General features: G+C 41.9%; 1 protein-coding gene across 1 annotated transcript; it reads left to right on the plus strand.

The window, feature by feature from the left end:
* Positions 1-5,840: 5,840 nt before the first annotated feature.
* On the plus strand, positions 5,841-24,739 carry PLIN2 (perilipin 2). The gene is made up of 9 exons (XM_019659070.1): positions 5,841-5,949; positions 6,990-7,044; positions 7,128-7,323; positions 9,625-9,707; positions 10,738-11,023; positions 11,664-11,845; positions 12,907-13,041; positions 13,760-14,050; positions 23,864-24,739. The coding sequence occupies exons 2-9, from the start codon at positions 7,015-7,017 to the stop codon at positions 24,554-24,556; spliced, it is 1,896 nt and encodes a 631-aa protein (XP_019514615.1). The 5' UTR covers positions 5,841-5,949; positions 6,990-7,014; the 3' UTR covers positions 24,557-24,739.
* The last annotated feature ends 228 nt before the right edge of the window (positions 24,740-24,967 follow it).

Here is a 24,967-nt window from a genome sequence, read left to right on the forward strand (position 1 = left end):
AAAAAGTTGGGACTCTGATTTCAAAGTCAATGCTTTTCCCCATAGTATCATATTATAATAAGAAAGTACAAAAGAGCTTATAGTAATTGAAAAGCTTTAGTGCAGCACCTTGTCAGCATATAGTAGATTACTATTTTAGGAACCATTCCTTCATCCTTGTTGAATCACTGAGTTTCTCCTATTGCGAACATTAATTCCCTGATGTGATGATGGCAATATAAAAACAATAAACTTCATCTTAATTTCTCTTTGCCCTATTTTTCTTATTTAAAATGTATCCTTACTGTAGTCTATGAATTTTAAGGCAATTTAAGTCTTTTGTGAGTGGTGGAGAATAAATTAGATATAAATAAATAACAAAAAGTAAGCTATATTATGAATTCACTTCATAATTTCATTCACTTAAAGAGGATGAAAATACATGAAATTGTGACAGCCCAAGATAATTTCAGTTTATAAAATTTCAAACCTATAACAAGCTCCAAAATGAAGGGGAAAGCAGATTAGATGAGAAATACACATGAAATTTTGTGAGCTGTATCTTTTGATTACTTCTACTTCAGTTACCTACTTCAGATAGAGAAGGGAAGTGGGTGATGGCAGGCTAAAAGACATGAAGTTCAGTTGGACAGGAGGTTGGCCTGTTTGGAAACTGGGTCACGATGAAGTACATGTGAAAGAGGAATTGCCTTTTCTTCTCCGAGGTGTTTGGAAGGGAATAAAAGAAGAATGGCAGAGGGCTGGCCGAGTGGCTCGTTGGTTCAGAGCTGGCTTGGGACGCCAGAGGGCCCCGGTTCGGATCCCACATATGAGGGCCAGGGACACTGCCCTCTACAGCTAAGATGCTGAACAACAGCTCAACCTGGAGCTGGGTTGCCGTGAGTCGCCAGCGATGGCGTAGGCTGCAGCCCCTTCTGCAGTGAGCTGCCATGGGCTACCATGTGTAGCCAGCAGCCAGCGTGAGCGGCCAGCAGCCGCAGTGAGCGGCCGTCCAGAAGCCAGCGACTGATCTGCCTTGCCCGGGAAGAGCGCAATGATGGTGCCAACTTGGGCCAGTGAAGCAACGTCCTCCAACTAGACTGAAGAACAAAAAGGACAGCAACTTGTCTGTTCCCCTTCCCCCAATTCCCCAGCGCTGTTCCCATCCCCCAATTCCCCAATAAAAATCTTAAAATAAAGAAGAATGACAGAGGGTCAAATTTTGGGGTGATTTGGAAGGTAGATTAATTGGGTCATCCAAGAGATTCTTCTTGCTGGTGACAAGTTTGCATTGAGTTTGAACTGGTCAAAACAGGAAATGTTTGGCCTCATGACTCATTACTTTGTGACCTATTATCTTTGTATTTGGTTCAAGAGAAAAGTTGCTTTATCTAATTTCAAGCTCAAGTGACAAGAAGACATGAACATAGTAATATTTCCCCTGTGTTTGGATGGGGTTGTCTAAAGACAAGGGAGTAGGAAAAGGCACCTGTCTAGTTTGAGATAATATTTATAAGAAGGGCATTGTAAAGCTATAAACAATGTGAAGTATTATTTTTTAGAATAAGATAATACAACTGGAAGGAACCCTAGTAACATTTAACTCCTTCATCTTACAGAAACCAGGTCTACCAGAGTCAAGTGTATTTATTACCTAAGAACACATGCCAGTAGTGATGTAGAGCATGGATTCTAGAGTTAGACATGCCTGGTTTGAGGCCCAGCTCTCCCACTTTTATCTGTGGGCCAAGAAAGACCTCACAGAGGTGAAGATCTGAGTCATACAGAGTGAGTAGAGTTTGCCAGACAGTGTAAGGGTTCAGAACAGGCCTTGCCAAAATGTGTCACTTTGGCATGTGAACTATTTTGAGCAAATGTCATAGGCTCACAAGAAACTTCGACCTCTCCCTTAAAGAATTTAAATTAGGGGCCTTGCCCATAATAAGAGTGTCACCAGAAATAACTCTTTATGACTATTTGTTATTTCACCAGAAATAACTTTTTATGACTATTTGCAATCTTCTAATTTCTAAACATCTGCTCCTCTTATCATTCTGCAATGACACTTTGAAGCCGCCAAGGCACCATACCTTACCTTTAACTTAGAATTCCATATATATCTCATTTTAACTTTCTGTCCCTAAACCTCTCATGTATGTGGGGTCTCTGACTCGCTCATGTATGCAGGATTTCCATACATATGCATGTAATTAAATGTGGTCATTTTCTCTTGCTAATCTGTCTTATGTCTATTTGATTATTAGACCAACTGAAAGGTATGTACAAAGAGAGACAGACATGAGGAGAGAGAGATGCATGGAGCAGTGGATGCAGGTGAATATAGCTGGAGCATACACATAGTGTTATGGGGGAGAGAAGTAAAGATGGGGTTGTTGGAGGGGGGCTCGGGGGCGGGCAAGGAGGAGTTACTGTGCCTCTGAGAGGGGAAACTTCTGCCAGATTTGTTTTCTTGCTATTTCACTGTTACTTTATATCAATAATATACCCAAAGAAAGTTGTATTGCTACAAATTTTAGGGACTGTGTCTTTATCCATAGGGTATTCTTCCATTCTTTGTAGTCCAGGAAGGAAGACTAGGCAGGGCCTGGGGCATTGCTTGGTCCCTTAGTGCCCCTCTCACGTCCCCTGTGAGCTGAGTTCTCTTTAGCCCAATGCCCAGCAAGGCTCTCTTGGGTGAAAAAAGCTCTGGGTATGTTTAGAAAACAATAATAGCTACTATTGCTATGTACCTGGCATTATTATAACTGTTGAGTGTGTTGATTCATTTAATCTTCACAAAAACCTTATGAAGTGAACATCACTATTTTTTCTTTGCTCAACTTTTCAAAAGTTTTTTTTTATAGAAGTATAGCATACATATAAAAGCTGTATGTAAGTGTACAGTTTAATGAATTTTCACAAAAAGAGCTACACATGTAACTAGCACCCAGGGAGAATTACCAGCAACCAAACGGCTCCTTGGGGCCCCTTGGGGCCCCATCGAGTCGCTAGTGCTCCCCACCCCCCAAAACAACTACCACTTTTACTTCTGACAACAGAGCTTAGTTTGCTTGTTTTGTAAAGTATTATCTGTATGCAGCTTCTTTCAGTTACTGTATTTCCCCATGTATAAGATGCGCCCTTTTTCGAAAAATTTGGGGTCAAAAACTGGGTGTGTCTTATACAGTAGTTGTAGATCATTGTCAAGTCATTTAAGAAGTGTGGCATTTCAAATGCCATAGATGGAACTGAGGACAAGGCAATATAAGAAGACAGTGATTCGTCGTCAGACACAGATGGGGACAAGCTGATGGTTGGGGGTTTTGACAGTGATGAGGAGTTGTATGAATTTTATGATGAATAAAACTTGAGTTCAATAACTTTACGTAATACGTTTTTTTTCAAATTTCGGGCCCCCAAATTAAGGTGAGTCTTATATATGGGAGCGTCTTATACATGGGGAAATATGTACATTACATTGCATATAGTTAGTTAAAGGTGTGTTCATCCTCTCTCATTGCTATATAATATCCTCACTTTTTATTTTGAAAGATTTTAAGCCCTCCCAAAGTTGAAGAATTTTTACAGTGAACACCCATATACCCTTTACCTGGAACATGAAGGAATATTATTTCCATTTTATAGATGCGGGAACTAAGGCAAAGAGAAATTAGGTAACTAGCCCAGATCATGTCCCTGGGATCTAATTTTGCCTAGCTTGTGGCTTAATCAGTCATAACACTGTGGAAAAATCCCATAACTTCTTTGGAGCTATTTCTTCATTATTAAAATGGGAGTAATAATCCCCATTCCATTGACTTTCCAGGCTATTGTGAGGCTCAAATCTGAGGAACATGTGAAAGTGCTTTATGAAGAGTAAAAAGCTGTGGTACTCAAAAGGGGTATTGTTTAAAATGTATGTTCCTGGGCCTCTCTCAATGTAGATCCTGATGTAGTTAAGTCTGGGGGTAAGAAGCAGAATATTTAACAAGCATGCTAGGTGAATCTGATGCACTAGTTCCCCTACCAAACCATGAAAAAACACTTCGGTAAAACAGTGGTTCTCTAGAGTCTATCAGAATCACCTGGAGGACTTTGGGTATGACTTTTGCCATCAGCTCCACTTACTCAGACTAACCAAGATGAGAGAGAATTTCAAGTGCAGAATTTGGCATGCTTTATACTCTGTGAGCTGGGAGAATTCGTCCCCAAGATTAGTCCCTAGAGCCGTTTCCTTCACAGAGGTAACAGAAAAACAAAAGGAAGTTTGCTCATCCCTAAAGAGGACAAGTGACTCACAGGTTTAAACCGAAAAGGGAAACATGGGGACAGTTATAGGTGAAAGGGAAGAGGTTTCTGTTGCAAAATAAGAGGTCAAATTAAAGAGAAGTAAAAAAAAACTACCATCATTACTCAAAATTCTGTACATTCCTGTTTCAGGGATAAATTAAGGAACCATAGGCACACCAAACCTCTGCTTAGAGCACCAAAAAGAAAAGAAGAAAGTAATACTTTGATTGCTTAAAGCATTGAACATGGGATGGGGGCGGGGTGGGGTGGGGTGGGGGAAGGGCCAGAACTTTTTTGGACTTTCTAACATTTATTTTATGGTTTAGTATTTTATTTTGAGTTACTTGGGGAGTGGTTAGAAATGCCATAATTATTTTTCCTTACTGAGGACCTGTAGATGTATTCAGTGGTGTATTAGAGATTCATTTTTAATCGGTCAGTTTGGAGCTTTAAATATGATAAACAGTACCTATGTCCTTGCAACATTACTGAAGTAATCGAGGGGAAGGTCTTTGAGGGCTTTCTACAATTCAAACTCCGTAGCTTGACAAACACAGCCGGTCGCCCAGCTCTAGCGCCATCGCCGTCTCCCCTCGCTCTGCTTTTTGGAGCCCAGGGACCTGGCTGGCGGCTGTTCCAGGCACTAGCTCTCCTTCCCACCTCCCAACTGTCCTGTCTAGTTTACCATCCCCGGGAGAGAGAGCGATCCGGGAGGCCGCAGCCCGTGGCTACGCCACCTGGAGATTCCCCGCCACTCCCTCGGGGAGAGGTCCACCGAACACCTACCCCGCTCGGGGCGTTTGCACAACATAGTTGCTCAGATAATGAGGTTCAAGTCCCGGAATTTTACACAAGAAAAACTGGGACTCAGATGTTGATGATTTAAGTTTCTTCTTTAAAAATAAAAGGCATAACCCACAACTTAAAAAAAAAAAAAGGCCACCTTGCAAAATAAGCATAGGCAGCTGTCAGTCAGCCCGCAGTGATTCGGGTTTAAGTTTTTCTGAGAAAAAAATGAAGGGGACCAACTAATGGTATTCAAAGCCCTTTTGGTAAATTCTGATTGAACTTTGAATTAGAAATATGTATGAGGAACTGACTTTAAGTCAAAAGAGCAGTGTAACAAATCTCTATAGGTCCGTCATCGGGTTAGAATTTTACAAAACTTTAAAAATTATTTGTTTGCTAAATATAAGTCCAGAACCTGTTTCCATTTTTAAAAACAGTTCAATTTTGAGGACTGATGGTTAATCAGGTTACTGTTAATTTGTCCGTGCGACTCCTTCAATGCCTTTGGCAAAAGCCCCAGAGCTGACCCGGGCGCCAGCCACACTTTTGCCACGGGCCTTCCAGGACCCGGAACTCAGGCAGAGCCCCCCACCCAGGAAGGACACCCCTTCACCCAGACTAGGGGCCCCACTCCGGGCGGCGGGGCCGCAGTCGGGGGAGAGCAGTGTGGGGGAGGCGCCGACATGCGGCGGACGGCGATACTCGGGACTGGCAGCTGGGCGTTCCGGGTCCCGAGCTCCTGGTCACATGGTGCGGGGGTGGAGTGGGGGGCGGAGCGGGACGGGATATATAGCCTGGTAGCCTGTGGGCCTCGCTTTAAACATCGTTGGTGTTGCTGGAGCTGAGCTTGCTGGGCTCGTCGGATTCTCGTCTCCTCCGTACTGTCTGTCGGTGGGTGCGCGCCCCCTCTGTTACCTGCAAGCTGGCCTGGGTCCCCCGCGGGGCTCTAGGCTGGACGGGGTCGGATTTTGACCCGTGGGGCCTGCCCGCCCCTAGGCCCCATCTGGGAAGGGGCGGTCTACTGGGCCTGCGCTTTCGACCTTTGCTTTTGTTCCTTGAGCCTTGTCTGCCAGCTGCTCCAGTACCTTTGTAGTTTCTTGGCTTGGTTGCTGGGTAACATTTTCCATTTGCCCCGAAAGGACATTATTTTAAAGGAAATGCGTTAGAATGGTCTTAAAGCAGAATTTTATGGGGTACGCAGTGACAGTGGGGCAGCCGCTGCTGGCCCTTGACTTCCGCCCACAGCGCAGTTCTTATCTCTTGTAGAACTGGGACCCTTGGTGGCCACAGGGGGGAACTGATTGGCCCGGACGTAGCGGGCAGCGGGATGTGCTGGTTCTTATAACTTCCCAGCATCGCTGTTTAGCAGTGAGGCAGTTTAGCGTGTATGTGGGTCTTTGGGGACGGTAAATTTACATTTAAAAGTGTTCTGAAATGTTTCTCGATCCCTCCGAGCACTTCCTTCCTCGGAGAACTTCATTCCTCCTGTGCTTAGTCACCACTAAATTGGTTTCACTCTTTTGAGAAGGAAGGCAGTAATTCCCCCAAAGTGCTCCAACCTGATAGTCCTGACTCGCCAAGATGTCTTCTGCTTGAAATCTCTTTAGTTTTAACATGGATTTCAACTTGTTTAGCATTTTTGTGAACAGATATTCCCCTTCAAAAGGCATCCCTAGTTTCCTAATGGAGAAACATGACAAATGTATCAACAACTTTGCTTTTCTCTTTTATATTGGGAATGTACACAGGAGCTCTGAAACCTTGCCTCAGAAGGTGTTTGCTCAAGGGAGAGTGTTCAGAGCTGGAGGGTGGGAAGAAGTGCAGAAGAAGACACCTCATTTTAATTTTTTTCTCTAGAAATTTGCTTGGGTTGGGAGATGAATCTGGAAGCATCTTATCCCAATGTCCTGAAATAAGTTTCTCTTCCGCAGATTCCTTCTTTCTCCAGGAAGAAAAATGGCACCTGTTGCTGTTGATTCACAACCGGTATGAATTTTAAATTGCGATTTCTTCATTCCTTTCCCTCCCCATGTGTTGAGAAGTTAACCCTCCCCCCTCCTTGGTTGCAGAGCGTGGTGACGAGGGTGGCCAACTTACCCTTGGTGAGCTCCACATATGACCTGGTCTCCTCGGCTTACTTCAGTACAAAGGATCAGTATCCCTACTTGAAGTCTGTGTGTGAGATGGCGGAGAAGGGTGTGAAGACCATAACCTCGGTGGCTGTGATGAGCGCTCTGCCCATCATCCAGAAGCTAGAGCCACAAAGTGAGTTCTGATTTCCCCCTCAAGGTTTAGTCCAATGGACCTGTCAGGAATGAGCCTGACACTGGTTTGAAGAGTATGAATGCTGCCAATGCAATGCCCTGAGCACACAGCGGCAACTTCAGGGAATCCTTAACCTTTCCTAAGGTACATACTTGTCTTCGTCTAGAAACTGCCAGGTGACCATCATTGTTACAGAAGGTCTGCTTCATAGCAATGGCAGATGTTCATGATACTTTTTAAAAATTTCCCAAAGGTGCTTCTATGTTGGCATCTGAGATCACAAGGGGGAGACAGTAGGTAAACTGACATAATTGACTGTCTTGGGCCCAGGCAATAGACACCGGATTGCTTAAAAAAAGAAAAAAGAAAAAAAAAAGAAAAAGAAAAAGAAATATTGAGCTATAATTAACATATCATACAATTCACCCACTTAAGATGTACTATTCAGTGGTATTTTAGTATGTTCAGAGAGTCATGTGGCATCACCACATTCAGTTTTAGAACATTTTTATCACTCCGGAAAGGAACCTCATCCCAGTTTCTGTTGGGATGGTGAAAAAGTTCTGAAAATGATAGGGGTGATAGTTGTACAACATTAATGTCACTGAATTGTACACTTAAATAATTAAAACCGTGATACTTATGTATATTTTATCACCATTTTTTAAAAACAAGAAAGAAAACATACCCATTAGCAGTCACTCTCCTTTTCTTTCCCCTGTCCCTCCAACTACTAATCTACTTTTCTTAAAGATTTTATTGAGGAATTGGGGGAGGGGAACAGCGCTGGGAAATTGGGGAAGGGGAACAGACAAGTTCCTATTTTGTTCTTCAGTCTAATTGTGGAGGACGTTGCTTCACTGCCCCATGTTGGTATTATCATTACGCTCTTCCTGGGTGAGGTAGATCGGTCGCTGGCCACTGGATGGACGCTCACAGTGGCTCTTGGCAACTCACACCAGCTGCTGGCCGCTCGCGCTGGTTGCCGGCCACACGCTAGCTTATGGCAGCCCACTGCAGCAGGGACTGAAGCCTACACCATCGCCAGTGACTCATGGCAGCCCAGCTCCAGGTAGAACTGTTGTTCACCATCTTAGCTGTAGAGGGCAGTGTCACTGGCCTTCATGTGGGGTCCGAACCAGGGCCCTGCAGCTCAGAGCTGGAGTCCCAAGCCAGCTCTTAACCAACGCGCTACTCGGCCGGCCCTGTATGTGTTGTCTTGATAGATTTGCCTGTTCTGGACATTTCACATAAATGGAATCATAAAATATGTGTTCTTTCGTGACTGGCTTCTTTCACTTAGCATAATGTTTTCAAGGTTCATGTTGTTGCATGACATCAGTACTTCATTCCTTTTTATTGTGGAATAATACTCCATTGTGCGAATAGATCATATTTTATTCATTCATCAGTTGATAGACATTTGGATGCTTTTACTTCCCCCGCCGATATGAATAATGAATGCTACTGTGAATATTTGTGTACAAGTTTTTGTGTGGGCATATGTTCTCAGTTCTTTTGGGTATATACCTAGGTGTGGAATTGCTGGGTCATATAACTTTTAAGCTTTAGAGGAACTGCCAGACTGTTTTCCAAAGTGGCTTTCATTTTACGTTCCCACTGGCAGTATATGAACTTTCTTCACATTATGAACCCTTTTGAATAAAGGTTTAAATCATTTCCCTTAATGAATAAATCATGGACTTTTTGGAGGATAAGAAACCTTTACATAAGAGCTTTTCATCTCTGCTACTTCCCAAATGAATTTGGGACTAGTGCTTGGCTTGGTCATCCTGAGGAGGAAGCTTGGACTAAAATGAAGGCCATGTTAGGGAAATCCAGTGTGCTGTTGCTGTTGGCATACCGTTTCCTGGTGATAATGCAAAATCCATTGCCACTTATTGAATTAAGTGTAGGTAGGGGTTAAACTAACATGAAAATGCTAATTTTGAGAGTTCTTAGGTACCTTATTCCCTGAATGAGGGTTCAGGTAAAGCTTGGCTTCTTTTGGCATTAGCCTTAGGGGCCAGTTGATGAGGAAGAATCTTCTCAGCCAGCTTCCTACCTGGCTTGTCACTCCCTTCTGCCTGCTGCTCCCTCCACCCCCATATTTCCCTGTCAGTAGAAGAAAGTTGCCAGCATCCTGCCAACCCTCTTTCTGTCTGAACTAGGGACTAGGCAATACATTGTGAAGATCAACGTTCTTGCTGTTTTTCATAACACTAAACATTTACAGTATCATAATAGGTATTCATTCTATGTCTATGCTGTTAACATTTTCTCTATTTGTAATTCTTTTAGTTGCTGTTGCCAACACTTATGCCTGCATGGGACTAGACAGGATTGAGGAGAAAATGCCTATTCTGAATCAGCCAACAAACCAGGTGAGTTTGGGCCAAGAGTGCTGAGGTTTTCTGTCTCACATATTTTCCTGTCCTATCTGTTTAGCACAGGTGGTGCATGCCATAAGCAGGAAATACTTAATTATTCCTTCAGCCTGGATGTATTTTTGAAAGAGTAATGGCTACCCCTTTACTTCTTGAGTTGTCAGATTATGTCTAAGAAGCAGAGATGAACTAGCCACCTTTGGACCAGAGTACTTTTAGTCTGATCTCTTATCAGTTTGTGGCTTTGCTTCTGCAGAAGAAATTTCTCTCTTAAATAACTGATTTCCATGTGGTACTGGATAAATGCAGAGGTGGTATATAGAACCTTCTCTTACTTGGTATCTGAGAGCACATCCAGTACGATGGAGAATAGGCATCTCTGCCTATATGTTGGCCTTCTGGGGCTGTGTGTATGGGGCCAGGTGTGTATGGTACCTATGTCTGTGCTCATAGGCATTCATGAGCTGCTTTCAGCATAAGCATGTCAGCATGGAAAATGCCACTCTTCTCTGGAGCACCCCTTGTACCTTTCCACAGGTTCATCTAGTTTTATAAAAATAACACCTTGATAAATCCTATATCTGTTTATCTCATCTGCTCCTCCAACAACCCTTGAGTGGTGGCAGGTAGGGCAAATATACCTGATAAGGAAATTAAGGCTCATCAACTCTTAGTAACTCACCTAAGACCTAAAGCTAGGCAGTGAAAGGGTCAGATTCCTTCTTTTTTTAAAAACAAACAAACAAACAAACAAACTTTATTGGGAAACAGTGTGTTTTTTTCAGGACCCATAAGCTCCAAGTCAAGTTGTTTTCAATCTAGTTGTAGAAAGCACAGCTCACTGACCTATGTGGAAATCAAACTGGCAACCCAGGTGTTATCAGCATGAACTCTAACCACCTGAGCTAACCGGTTGCCCCCAGATTCCTTCTTTAACTCTTCAGCTATGCTGCCTTAGTTAAGGCCTTAAATATATATTTATGCTGGTGTTACTCGCCAGCCAAGTGATCTGCTTTTCTATTTGTAGGTTGTCGCCAATGCCAAAGGTGCTGTGACTGGGGCAAAGGATGCTGTGACGACAACTGTGACTGGGGCCAAGGATTCCGTGGCCAGCACGATCACTGGGGTGATGGATAAGACCAAAGGAGCAGTGACTGGCAGTGTGGAGAAGACCAAGTCTGTGGTCAATGGTAGCATTAATACAGTTATGGGGAGTCGGATGGTGCAGCTGATGAGCAATGGAGTAGAAAATGCGCTCACCACATCAGAGCTGCTAGTAGACCAGTATCTCCCTCTCACTGAGGAAGAACTAGGTAAGTGGATTTTTGTCTTGAAATAATGTTTTACATCTTAAGGCAATCTTTCAAAACAGCTTCACTGAGTATATTTGATACTTTATATACCAAAAAAATTTACCTTTTTCATTCCAAATTTACAGTTGCGCAACCATCATCTCAATCCAGCTTTAGAGCATTACTCTTGCCCTGAAAGATCTTTCAGGCCTATATGCAGTCTCCACTATCTAAAAGATTAGACAGCCACTAATATTTTGTCTCTATAGATTTTCTTAAAGCAATCTTAAGCTTCACATTGAATTACACATAGTAAGTTTTGAAATTTTAGGAGAATTTTAGAGAAACATTTTTTACAAATGGATTGTCTTGAATGGGCTGCTTTATAGAATCATTAAATATTTAGTGGCTACTCTATGCCAGGTACTGTGTGGCCCAAGAAGCTCATTTTAGCGGGAAAAGACGTGTAGATGAACATGTCAGATGCAGTGGTATGTGCTGGGTAGTCAAGCTTAGCAGCAGACATGAACTGTCTCAGGAAAATGAGTGTATAATTGCTAGGTGGGTGGGTAGAATTGACAAAATCAAGATCCACGTTAGATTTCAGGCCTTGTCACTTACCGCTATGATCCCTTATGGTTTTTGTCCTTTCTTTCTTCAGAAAAAGAAGCAAAAAAAGTTGAAGGATTTGATGCTGTTCAAAAGCCAAGTTATTACGTTAGGCTGGGATCTCTGTCTACCAAGCTCCGCTCACGTGCCTACCAGCAGGCTCTTGGCAGGGTGAAAGAAGCCAAGCAAAAAAGCCAAGAGACCATTTCTCAGCTCCATTCTACAGTTAACCTGGTGAGGAAAAAAGTTCATTTATCTAGAGCAGGGGTTGGCAAACTTTTGAGACAGAAGAGTCAGTCCTGTCCCTCACAACAATTTGAAAATTATTCGAGAGCCATAAAACAAGTGAAATCACCATTATGTGAATAATATCCTTTAAACATTTTATAAATGAAGCTATGATAGTTTTTTATTTTCATTTTCAATTATACTTCAGAGCCACATGTACGTACCCAAAGAGCCGCATGTGGCTTGCTAGCCGCAGTTTGCCCACCCCTGATCTAGGGGGATGAACATAAATGTAATTATGAAATCCAAGAATTTTACCTTATGAACAACCCGCTAGTAAAATGGGTAAACAGTATACAGCCAGCTCACAGAAAAGGAAATCTCTGAAATATATGAAGTGATGTTAATCTTACTCTGAGAGGTCAAATTACAGATGGCTCTCTTGTCCTGTCACACTGGCAAAGTGTGATACTCTGGCAATGGTGTAGAGAAAGAGGTTACTTGTGGATTTCTGGAGGATTCAAGGGCTAGTTCTAGGAAAGTTATAAAAACACCTATGCCTCCAGCAGCTTTACTTTTAGAAATTTATCCTACAGACATGTATATTTAGAGTTGCAAAAGACTATAAACAATGCATGTCAACTAGTAAGGAACTAATTAAATTGATACCTCACAAAAGACTACTGTGTAGCCATTAAAGATTGCCAAGTTATAGAACAGTATGTATTGTACGGCCATTAGAAGCCGGTGTATTCTGGGAAGGGGAAATAAGTGGCTGGCAACAAGGAAGAGGAAGTTTGAATTCCTTTCTCTTTTGTAATTTGTTTTTCTGTTTCACACGTATACATTAAATTTCAGTTGCCTTCGCTGTGCTAAACTGGAGGTAAATTTAGAGCAGTGTTTTAAGAGTGAGAGGCATTGAAGAACTACAACTATTGTAGATGATAATAAATAACAATGATAACAGGGATCGCTCTCCTTAAACTCTCAGTTATGTGATTTACATCATAGATCTGAAAATAGGCTAACATGAACTTATTTCTTTGTTCTATTTCAATGTGTTCTAGATTGAATTTGCCAGGGAGAATGTGCATAGTGCCAACCAGAAAATTCAGGGTGCTCAGGATAGGCTGTATGTCTCCTGGGTGGAGTGGAAGAGAAGCATCGGCTATGATGACACTGATGAATCTCACTGTACTGAGGTAAGACACGTGGGGCAGAGTCACCCACTACACGTGGGTGAAGAAGTTTCACCAGATTTTGCATTTCAGTCTTGCCGTTGCTCCTCTTAGAATACTCTTCTCTAGCAAAAGTTTGACTAATACTCTGTACATAGGTTGCTTGTTATGGGACAAAAAAGCAAAACTGTACAGTAACTTCTATCTTTCAATCTACAGACATGCATATTGCCCCTAACAGGATACAACTAAAGGAGAAACCTGGGCCTCGCCCTCAGAGTGGGTACAGACTAACAGGAGATAGTATAGGCATTTTTACTGTCATAGTGTTTTTTGACAGGATAAAAACGGGGGGTATGATACTATATAGGGCAGGTACCTAACTTGGTCTTGGAGTGAGGATGGGTGAGTCAGATGACTTCCTGGAAGAGGTGAGTGCTAAGCTGAGACCAGTGGGAGCATAAACTAGGTGAAAGGGCAGTAAGGACACTGATGTTCCAGATAGAAGAAATATTGCATGTTCTAGACATAGAAAAGTGGTTCTTTGGGTTCTAAAAGCTAATATGTGTATCTATGAAATGTGAGTAATACTGCTGCACTCAGGGTTGTTATGAGGAGTTTTCAAAAGTCGAAGAAACCACATACATGATGGACACATAACCAGTTTCCTGTAATAGAAATAATTATAATTACTACATAGTATTGTTGGATCCGCTGCTAATTTTAAACTTTTTATTTTTAGCACATCGAGTCACGCACTCTTGCTATTGCCCGCAACCTGACTCAGCAGCTCCAGACCACGTGCCACACTCTCCTGTCCAACGTCCAAGGGTTACCGCAGAACATCCAAGATCAGGCCAGTCACTTGGGCGTGATGGCTGGAGACATCTACTCAGTGTTCCGCAATGCCGCCTCCTTTAAGGAAGTGTCGGATGGCTTCCTCACTTCCAGCAAGGGGCAGCTGCAGAAAATGAAGGCATCTTTAGATGATGTGATGGATTATCTTGTTAACAACACACCCCTCAACTGGCTGGTAGGTCCCTTTTATCCTCCACTGAGTGAGTCTCAGAATACTCAGGACCAAGGGGCAGAGAAGGACACAACCAGCCAGGAGGCCCCGCAAGCTGAGAACAAACATTAAACCTGTCTCTTGTCACCAGTGCACGTGCAGCCAGCCAGCTAACACCTTCTGTTACATTGAAATTAACCCGCTAGACAACTCTGAATTGGAGAAGCAGCTAGCTAGAAAAGAGGTCCTTAATAGTAGTCATTTCCACCTGGATTATGAGCTTTAAAGTTTTTGGCATTAGCAGATGAGTGAGTACTATTGTTTACCTGGCTGGTAAGAAAATGATAGACTGGTCAGAGCCTAACCAGAATTGACAAAAAGTTCCAGTGCCTTTATGGTCTCATTCTCTTGCCGCTGTTGCTGTCTGTCTGTATTGAATAAAAACACCTTCGTGTGAGCTATGTATGGTATGAACTGGTGTCTGCTCCGATTTGGTCTGAGCAGGCATCGTCACAGGTTTGTCTCACAATGCATGCTTGTACAACTTTAGTTTTTTTTATTTTTCATAAAGGAATGCCGCATATGAATTCAATAAAATTTACTGCAGACTAGATCAGTTTTATGCTGTGTGTTCCATGTGCTTTGTGCGTTGCTTTCATAGAGCTGCTTGGCTTATATGACAGGGTTATTAATACACATACATGGATTCCAATTGGCCTGTTAAGAAATTTTGCAGGGTAATAACACTGGAGGACTAAACAAGTTAAAAGTTAATGTGTATATAAGAAGACAGATTTGCCTTCATTTGCCCATTCACCAGACCCCTGAGAGTGGACCTTCTCATGGCTGATGGCCTTGCTGAAAAGGAATCAAAGCTGAAAGGACACAAAAGAGTGACTATTAGCATCAGTCTCATGTAAAGGCAGTAGGCATTTCTTGCCAATGGGCCATTGAAACTGTGAACCCTGGAATGAGATTGTTCAGTGTCCGGTCTCAAATGGACTTAACTTACTGTGTTGTCACTTTGGGAGAAAGTCACTAATACTGGCTGGTGAGATATCTTTAGAAGACCATATGAGAATAATTAGAAGTAAAAAGACTTTGCATCCTCTGTAGAAAAGAGTTCTTCTTACCTCCTGCCTCAGGTGTTCAGACTTTCAGTCCCCTCAATGTTGCTCACTTAGGAGATATCATGAGCCTCCTAACAAAGCTGCAGGATGCCAAACTGTTTCAGGAAAAAAAAATCTTAGACAGTAGCTCTATTTCATAAATTCTATCTCTACTAAAAGGTTAGCATGGTTGCCCTTCAGAAACAAAGTCTAAATCTAATTTGTTTCTTTCTACCCTGGTTCACCTCTTTCCATGAAAACAAGGAAGAAGTACATAACTTTATATGCACCTTTGGTATGAATGAGTTTATCGAAACTGAGTTATAGAACTAATTTTTTTCCCCTTGAACTAACTCCAGGAATCAGTAAGCAGGTGAGTTGAAACAGAGGGTAGGGACTCACTGAGATGCTTGAAGTTAAGGAGCTTCTGGTTTCTGAGAAGATGGACTGTCACAATTTCTAGGCTTCAGGAATGGAGCCTATCCCTTCACTTGCCTGCCTGCCCCCAGTGACTGTCATTTTCTAGAGCTGCTGCATTTAAGAAATTTTTTACTTCTCAGTCCAAATTGGACATGACCCTGCTCCTCTTTGCCTCAAAACTCCAAGGTTGGTATTTTGTGGTTTATTCTAATTGAAAAATTCATATAGCATAACTACACATGCTTTCTTATTCTGAACATAAACTTCTGCGTTTCCCCTTCGTAAGTTATAATGCCAACTGAATTGCTTATGGAAAGGAGACATGTTTCAAAGCTATTCTTTATGAGCAAGACAGAATATAAAGACCTTTCTCAGCATCTAGAACCTCACCCTAGCCGTTGCTTTTTGCCATGAGCTATGCACATTGGTGATGATTTGTCTGTCTTTGTGTCTCTAGTTTGACTGCCTAAATGCATTTTGTTCTATTGTCAACATGTCTTAAAATTCATGGTATTCTTTAATCTTAAATTTTATTGTTGTATAAATGGCAGTTTTGGTTTAACAGACTTTTTCCCATGAGGACAATTCTTTTGAGGAAAAAAGCTAAGCCTGGACGGTATCTAACTATGGCAGGTTTTTAAACATTGGGCTTTATGAAGCCTGGCATGGTGTTCCTGAGTGTTCAGAGATGTTTTTTCCTTTGCATGTAATAATAATATTGGCTTTCCGGTTCTGAGTGAAAAAAAAAAAATCAAAGCAACATGGTATACTAGCCATTAACCTCTTAGCCTTAGTTTTCTCATCTGCCACATAAAATTAGTGATGCTTCTACAGATGGAAGTGAAGTGTTTGAGGATGGGCTGTCTTTCTTTTTTGCACTAGAGGCCTGGGCATACCATCTGTGGAGGGACAGTGACATGCAGTATGTTTAACTTGCCAGTTCAGGTTGTGAGTAATACCAAGCCATGAAAATATATCCACTTTAATAAGGCATTATAGGTATTGAAGAACCAATAGAAGGGAAAAACTAAAATAAGGTTTGCCTGAGATACCGCTTTTAGAATATCATTTAGCTCATGGAGGTGGCTAATGAGGGAAGGGAGAAGGAGCAGGATAGATATTTGTGCATACACCTATCAGGTATGGGCTCTCGTGAACTGGGAGCACGGACAGTTGGGCCTTGGTCCTGATCCAGCTCAAGTAACCCAGCACTGAGTCCTGCGTGGGTGATGGTGTTTGTGAGACGTCCCTGCTCTATAAGCTACTTATTGCTTATATCTCAAAAAGCGATACCTTCATGCTATAGATACCACCTTCCCAACAGATATTCTGTAATGTAGGATATCCTATAAAAGCACCACAGTAACCGTTTGGTAAGGAAAAGGTACTGTTGAGTATCTTTAAGTTTCCAGTTTAACCTGTAGCAGCCTACTTCAACTGAATGATGGAGAAACTGGAAAAGGAATGGCATCAAACTGTTCAGGGAGGAGAAGAAGCCTCTTTAGGCCTGAGGGCAGCTTAGGCCAGAGACATGTTTTATGCTGTCTTTCCTGTTCCCCTTGCTTACCTTTTGAGATTCTGATGCCACTCCCCCATATTTTAGAAATTGGATTCCTGGAAGAAACTGTGTCAACTGACACTCACTGAGATAGGCCCAGGTGATATTTTTTTACGGCAGGTGAAGAGTGAAGCTATCTTGATCACCATCCAGCTGAGGCTGAGCTGGGAGGCAGGGGAGAGGTACTCAGGTGGAAAAAGCTGAATAGGAAAAGCATGCCCTCAACTGGTGTAGTGGTGAAAGGCAGGCAGCCTTTTGAGTTTGACTTACTGAGATGGCTGATTAATACATCTGGTTTTTTTTGTGTGTGTTTTTTTAAGATTTTATTGGGGGATTGGGGGAGGGGGAATAAATAAGTTGCTGTCCTTTTGTTCTTCAGTCTAGTTGTGGAGGACATTGCTTCACTGGCCCATGTTGGTATTATCATTGCGCTCTTCTCAGGTGAGGCAGTCACTTGCTGGCCATTGGGCTGCCGCTCACGAAAGCTCACGCCTGCTGCCGGCCAGCCCCACTGCAACCTATGCCATTGTCAGTGACTCCCGGCAGCCCAGCTCTGGGTGGAGCTTTTGTTCACCATCTTAGCTGTAGAGGGCACAGCGTCACTGGCCCTCATGTGGGATTCGAACCGGGGCCCTGCTGCTCAGAGCTGGCATCCCATGCCAACTTCTAACCAACATGCCACTCAGCCAGCCCCTACAATACATCTTTAATGTTAAGATTGTCAGTAAGATGACTAAGTGACATGATAAGAAGGCAAATGTTTGGAGGAGGTGGGACAGAGTTGCCTGGGATTCTTCCTTCATGCTTAATTTGCTTAAATGGCCTACAGATTAGAGAGAAATATAATATAATATAATGAGAGGCTTTGAATCTCACAGGGGATCCTTATCTTGATGTAGAATGGACCTTCTTGGTTCTTTAGCTTGGTACTAGTTTTATGAAAGTGCTACTTGAGAAAGCCATATAAAAGATATTAGAGGGCCGGCCGAGTAGTGCGTTGGTTAAGAGCTGGCTTGGGACGCCAGAGGGCCCCGGTTCGGATCCCACATATGAGAGCCAGTGACACTGCCCTCCACAGCTAAGATGCTGAACAACAGTTCAACCTGGAGCTGGGCTGCCGTTGAGTCGCTGGCGACAGCGTAGGGTGCAGCCCCTGCTGCAGTGGGGTGCCATGGCCTACTGTGTGTAGCCATTAGCCAGTGTGAGCGGCCGTCCAGAAGCCGGCGACTGATCTGCCTTGCCTGGGAAGAGCGCAATGATGGTGCCAACTTGGTCCAGTGAAGCAACGTCCTCCACAAATAGACTGAAGAACAAAAGGACAGCAACTTGTCTGTTCCCCCTCCCCCAATTCCTCAGGGCTGTTCCCATCCCCTAATTCCCCAATAAAAATCTTAAAAAAAAAAAGAGCCATATCATAATATGTATATTTTGGGCTAACTGAAAAAATCTAGTTGGCATTCATTGGTTAGACAATATGGATATATAGGTAGCTACGTTATATATGTATAGTTGCATTAAAAATGACTCAATTCAATATTTGAGCTCCTAATAATATAAGGCATGAACTCTGCCCTTCGGAGAAGGTAAACAGTGGAAATTGTCCTCTTATAGCGTTAGAGGAAGTGTGTTGATTAGTATTCAAGTATTATCCTGGTGGAGAGCACTATGTGTACCTCACGTTTAATAACCCCAGGCTGCTCATTTTTGTTTTTACTTTTAATATGTGCAGTTTATTATATATCAATTATACATCAATATAGCTATAAAAGAAAAAATTACCCTAAGAAACAAAAATAAAAGGAAAGAAATACTAGTTACAACCAGTAAAACATTACAGTGCAGTCTTGGGATGATGTCTGTGCATTACAGGCTGCTCATTTTTAAATTCCCTACCTTAGGGCCGACCGAGTGGCTCAGTTGGTTAAGAGCTCACTCAAGAGTGCGAGCTTTGAGCAACAGCAGTTCGATTCCCCACCTGAGCTGAGCTGTCAACAGATGGCAGGATGGTTTAGCTAAAAATAAAATAAATTCCCTACCTTAATTACAAAATTAGCCTGAAACTATGACACTTCAGCATAAGTAAGTGTAGGAATGGCAGGGCAACAATTTGGATTTTAAGTTTTATTGACCAAAGCAAAACCGAACACTTAGATGATAGATGTCTTTTGTGAGGGGAAAAAAGGTCTAATGTCTTCTAGAACTTAAGAAAGTGAAGAAAGTAGTGGAGAATGTTATTAACTGACATTTTACAAAAGTAATGAACAGATTAAATGGTGCTTTTGTGTAAATAAAGAGGATGCGAAAAAAATGTATCCACATTTTAAGAAAGGAAAACTGTGTTAGAATTGTAATAATATATATTGATAACAAAAGATGAATACAAGTCACATTTGACTTCTGCAATTACAAGAAGTGCTCAAAGTGCTTACCATCAGCGTCCAGACACTTCTGATTACAGCGAACTACTGCTTGAGCAACGTTGACCCAAGTGACCACTCGTATACATTTTTTGGCACCTCCAGTATCAGTGATGAAGCAATTGTTACCATTTAAACTGTCTTTGTTTCTTTGGGGCATATACCTAGGAGTGGAATTTGCTAGTGGGTCATATGGTCACTCTATGTTCAATTGTTGGAGAAACTGCCAGACTGTTTGCCAAAGTGGCTACACCATTTACACTCCCATCAGCTCGGGTTTTGATTTTTCCATATCTTCCCCAACACTTGTTATCTGACTTTTTGATTCTAGCCAACTACTTAAATTACAAATGAATAAGACTAGATGTTGAATAGTGTAAATCAAGCACTTTTCCTTTTTCATTGTTTATACAGGTTTGAGCAAAGTAAAACGCAGCTAAGGAGGTAGTTAACATATGTATCAGATTGACTCCCTCATATAAAGTGGCCAGAGAGAGCTCTCAGCATGGATAAAACCACATCACCTATCAGGGAGCCTTCCCCTGCCCTCTCTGTCTATGCTAGGAATTATTAACTGGGGAGACTGATAAAATGCAGATTCATGAGTTCCACCCCTAGAGAATCTGGTTAATAGGTCTGGAGGTAGTACTAGGCATCTGTACTTTCTAAAAGCACTCTCCCCTCCATCCTCCACCCCCTCCAAAAACATTATCTGTAGTGATTCTACTGCAGGGGATCCACTGACCACACACTTTGAGAAGCAAAGGAAACAGGAAACAGATTATTTTAATGTGAAACAAAAATAGGTTAGGGTTACCTATAGTCCCCTCTGTCCAAAGAAGACCCTCGGTGTGAGCTCCATAAGATGTCTTTATTTTAAGAAGACCTACTCTTGATGTATCTGCTGAAATGAATCAAATACACAAGAGTTAGCACTGACTAGTTGAATGATGTGTAATGGATACCAAGAATCACTTCAATTTTGTTGTGATCAGTGTTACTCTTCTCCCTAGGCTGTGAGTTCTAAACACTTCCACTGACTTCTTAGCCAAGGACAAAGCATCAGGGTACAAGAGGGTATTCCTACTGTAGGGCAGGGGATGTGCATTCCCTCAAGCTGTACCAAGTTATTTAGTAAAGAGTAAAGCAAAACTAAGTTGCTACTGACCCTCTAACTTTCAAGCACGTCATAAAGCTGCATATTGCAACCCATTATGGATGGTGAGAGATTTCTGCTAAAATCAAACCCTCAATAGGATTACTCTTACCTATTTGGTGTTAGAGCTACTCATTACCTCTTGCATGATCCTTTTATAGCCCTATACATTGGAATTTTTTTTATACAAAGTAAATTTTTAGTTTTTCTTTTCACTTAATTATTTCTTTAACACTCTCTATTTCAAAATAAATCAATTGTCCTGATTCTGTGTCATGTTTATCAGCCCTGCATGCACACTCACCTTTACTAACAAGTAAAATTCCCACAAATGCTGTTTTTATTTCTGTTGTAGCCTCACCTATTCAGGGCCTCAGGCCACCACTAGCCTACCTTTATGCAAATTAGAAAATGGTGCCTTATTCTCAACATGTGTAGTGCCACCTTCTGGAAAGTTGTCATAATAAATATGTGAATCAATGAAGTCTATGATAGGAAAGGTGCTCCCTATGGTTGTAGGTGAACAAACTGCAAAAGGTACACAGGCTCCAGGGAACCCTAGTATGGTAGCTTGGTTTTCTTGAAAAGAATGTATTGCTGGTTTCCTGTTCTTTTCAGGGAGGGACTAGGACTATCAGTTTCATAGTAAGCATCTGATTCTGAGTGTGGCCTCTACTGATGGGCATTCTCTGCAAGAGATTTCTATGCTCCTTCAATGCTTGTTCATATCAGTGAAAAAGGGATTTATTTTATATATCTGTGAAATGATATCTCTTCTGCCACGTTTCTAAAAAACTCGCAAAGATAGGCACAACCTCTACATTTTAAATTAAACTTACCTTGGGAACTTGATAGACTGTGGTTACCTCCTAGCCACCCCACACTCCCCCATTTCCTTCACAGCCCCCAACGCGGCTTTGAATTTATTGGAAATTAGACACTCTGAATCATTCTGAACATATGGAAGGTGAATTATTCACATGGCTCTTGTAAATCATCTCAGGGACTACAGGTGCTTTTTTTGGTGATGGTGGTGATAGAACCTTACCTCCTAAAACTCTGAGTGTGGGATCTCCAACCTTTGCAAAGAACTCTATTTCAGGCTAATGGTTACCTGGCCTATAAGTGACTCTGAAGGTGTGTGTGTGTTGTGGTATTTAAGGAACTAATGAGAATAAAAGCTACTGTTTGAGTCCCTTTTACAAGCTAGGTTTACACAATCTTTATTCTCCACCTGCAATTCAGTCAGGTGTTTTCCTTACATGAGAGGTGAGGAAAAAGGTTGAAAAGAGGTAAGTGGCAGGGTGGGGACTTAGCCCAATGTCTTACTGATGTCAAGGTGTGTGTACTTTTTCTGTTCTAGCATTCTAGGCCTCTGATGTAAGGAAACTGTAACTTGCTTCCTTGTTTGGGGCGCACAAAATCCCTCTGTTCATATATTCTTGTGTTTTAGCTTCCTGTTCTATTTTACATTTATTAAAAGCAATGATATTGGATGTTAAAATATACATTTACCAGAAATAGTTCAGAAGAGAGAGCTAAGCAAGGTATGCTTTTAACCTAAAAATGCTAAAATTACAATCGACTTACCTGGCTGATGCTCTGAATCCATTTGTATAAATATTGCTGGCTTTTGTGGCTGTCAGTTTGGATATCTTCTTTGCAAAGAGAATATTCATGAATAGCTAGGAAGCAGTTATATCTCTCCAAACTGAAAGCCTTAGGAACAAATAGTGGAAGGTTGCGCCTCAGATCCTACAGTCTTCTGAGCATCTGGTTCTTAGGGGGAAAGTGCAGTAAGGGACACAGACAGCCGGGTAAAAGGTCCCAAGGGTCCTAATGACCAAAGCAAGATTCTCTCTCTTTTTTTTTTTTTAAAGATTTTTATTGGGGAATTGGGGGAAGGGGAACAGACAAGTTGCTGTTGTTTTGTTCTTCAGTCTAGTTGTGGAGGACGTTGCTTCACTGGCCCAAGTTGGCACCATCATTGCGCTCTTCCCGGGTGAGGCACATCAGTCGCCGGCTTCTGGACGGCCGCTCACTGTGGCTGCTGGCCGCTCACGCTGGCTGCTGGCTATACACGGTAGCCCATGGCAACCCACTGCAGCAGGGGCTGCAGCCCACACCGTCGCAGGCGACTCACGGCAGCCCAGCTCCAGGTTGAACTGTTGTTCAGCATCTTAGCTGTGGAGGGCAGTGTCACTGGCCCTCATATATGGGATCTGAACCAGGGCCCTCTGGTGTCCCAAGCCAGCTCTTAACCATCGCACCACTCAGCCTGCCCAAGATTCTCTCTTCTTGTCTTTTTTTTTTATACTATTTAAAAAATTGTGGTGAAATATACATAGCATCAAATTTACCATTTTAGCCATTCTTAAGTATACAACTCAGTGGTATTAAGTACATGTACAATGTTGTACAAACATCACCGCTATCCATTTCCAGAACTTTATCAGTCATTCCAAGCAATAAACTCTACATCCATTAAATAATAACTACTCATCCCGCCTCCCCCTCTGTTTTTTGATGGATTTTTTTTTTAGTTAGTTGTTTTGCCTCTGTTAAGTAATCAGCTAATTTCCCCTCTCTGCTATTAAGATTCTAGCCTTTAGTTATTTATTATATCTTACTAATTTTTCTGCTTCTAACCTGATTTTGGCTAAGAAACATTACTTAGCTTATCAAAATTGTATGGAAAGTTAAGTTAAGAGAACTTCTTATCCTTAAAAGCCTTTCCTATGAAGAGAAGAGCTACGATTTTGTGATGCTAACTCAACTATTAAAAGACCGTTTGCTTCCTTAGTTCCAGACGTTTCCCAAACGGTTTATATTATTGGAAGTCAGGCTTATGGAAAAATAAAGTAGTATTGTTTTTAAGAGAATAATAGATTAATAGACAGATGAATAAATAACGAGAAATGCTTTATATCTTGCATTTTGAAAAAAGCTTTCATTTAATACGTCTACCACTAGTTAGTTTCCTTTTAAAGAGAAGCTTCCTTAGTGCTTCTATGATATGAGTGAATTTGGGGAATAAGACTGTTAACACCTTGTCAGAAAGCACAACTATGGGCAAAGTAAGGTTCACCCCCATGCAGTAATTAATGTTTCCATGAGCCCACCTGACAGCTTACTTTATTAGTATTTGTTTTAACATCCAAGATTTTTCTTTTACAGGTATTTGATTTTACTGCCATAGACTTTACATCTGACACTGATGAAATTCCAGATATTATAGCTTTGGAAGAAGAGTATGGATCAGGTCATTCACATGCTAATAACTCTGAGTCTTCTCAGGACAAAATGTTGAACAACAAGAAAATACTCCCTTGGGGCCTTCCAGACGCCGCTGCCGGGACTTTTCTAAGCTCAGCCATGGTCAACCCCACGGTGTTCTTTGACATAGCTGTCGACGGTGAGCCTTTGGGCCGAGTCTCCTTTGAGCTGTTTGCAGACAAAGTTCCAAAGACAGCAGAAAATTTTCGTGCCCTGAGCACTGGGGAGAAAGGATTTGGTTATAAGGGTTCCTGCTTTCACAGAATTATTCCAGGATTTATGTGCCAGGGTGGTGACTTTACACACCATAACGGCACAGGTGGCAAGTCCATCTATGGGGAGAAGTTTGATGATGAGAATTTCATCCTGAAGCATACAGAGCCTGGCATCCTGTCCATGGCAAATGCTGGACCCAACACAAACGGTTCTCAGTTTTTCATCTGCATGGCCAAGACTGAGTGGTTGGATGGCAAGCACGTGGTCTTTGGCAAGGTGAAAGACGGCCTGAATATTGTGGAAGCCATGGAGCACTTTGGATCCAGGAATGGCGAGACGAGCAAGAAGATCACCATTGCTGACTGTGGACAACTCTGATGCATTTGACTGGTTTTATCTTAATCAGACCATTCCTTCCGTAGTCAGGAGAGCACCCCTGCCCCATCTGCTCGGAACACCCCATAATCTTTGTGCTCTCGCAGTTCGTTGGGTTCCATATTTTCTTTTCCCCCTCCAAGTCTAGCTGGGTTGCAGAGTTAAATTTATGAATATGAAATAAAAGCTAAACAACAACAAAAAATAAAATAACATATTCCCTTGGCTGAATGCACAATTTGTATTACATCAAACTTTATAATTTGCTCATGTGTTTATTCCTGTGACTTTCAGGATTAATCTGTTGGGGGTTAGTCTGTTGTTTGGTTACTGATCTTAACTGAAATGAAATTTTGATCTAAACATTTGTAAGAGATCATAGTTTCATGTCATATATCATTTTATATAATTCTT

The sequence above is a fragment of the Hipposideros armiger genome, unplaced genomic scaffold, assembly GCF_001890085.2.
Source record: "Hipposideros armiger isolate ML-2016 unplaced genomic scaffold, ASM189008v1 scaffold_294, whole genome shotgun sequence".
NCBI lineage: Eukaryota > Metazoa > Chordata > Mammalia > Chiroptera > Hipposideridae > Hipposideros > Hipposideros armiger.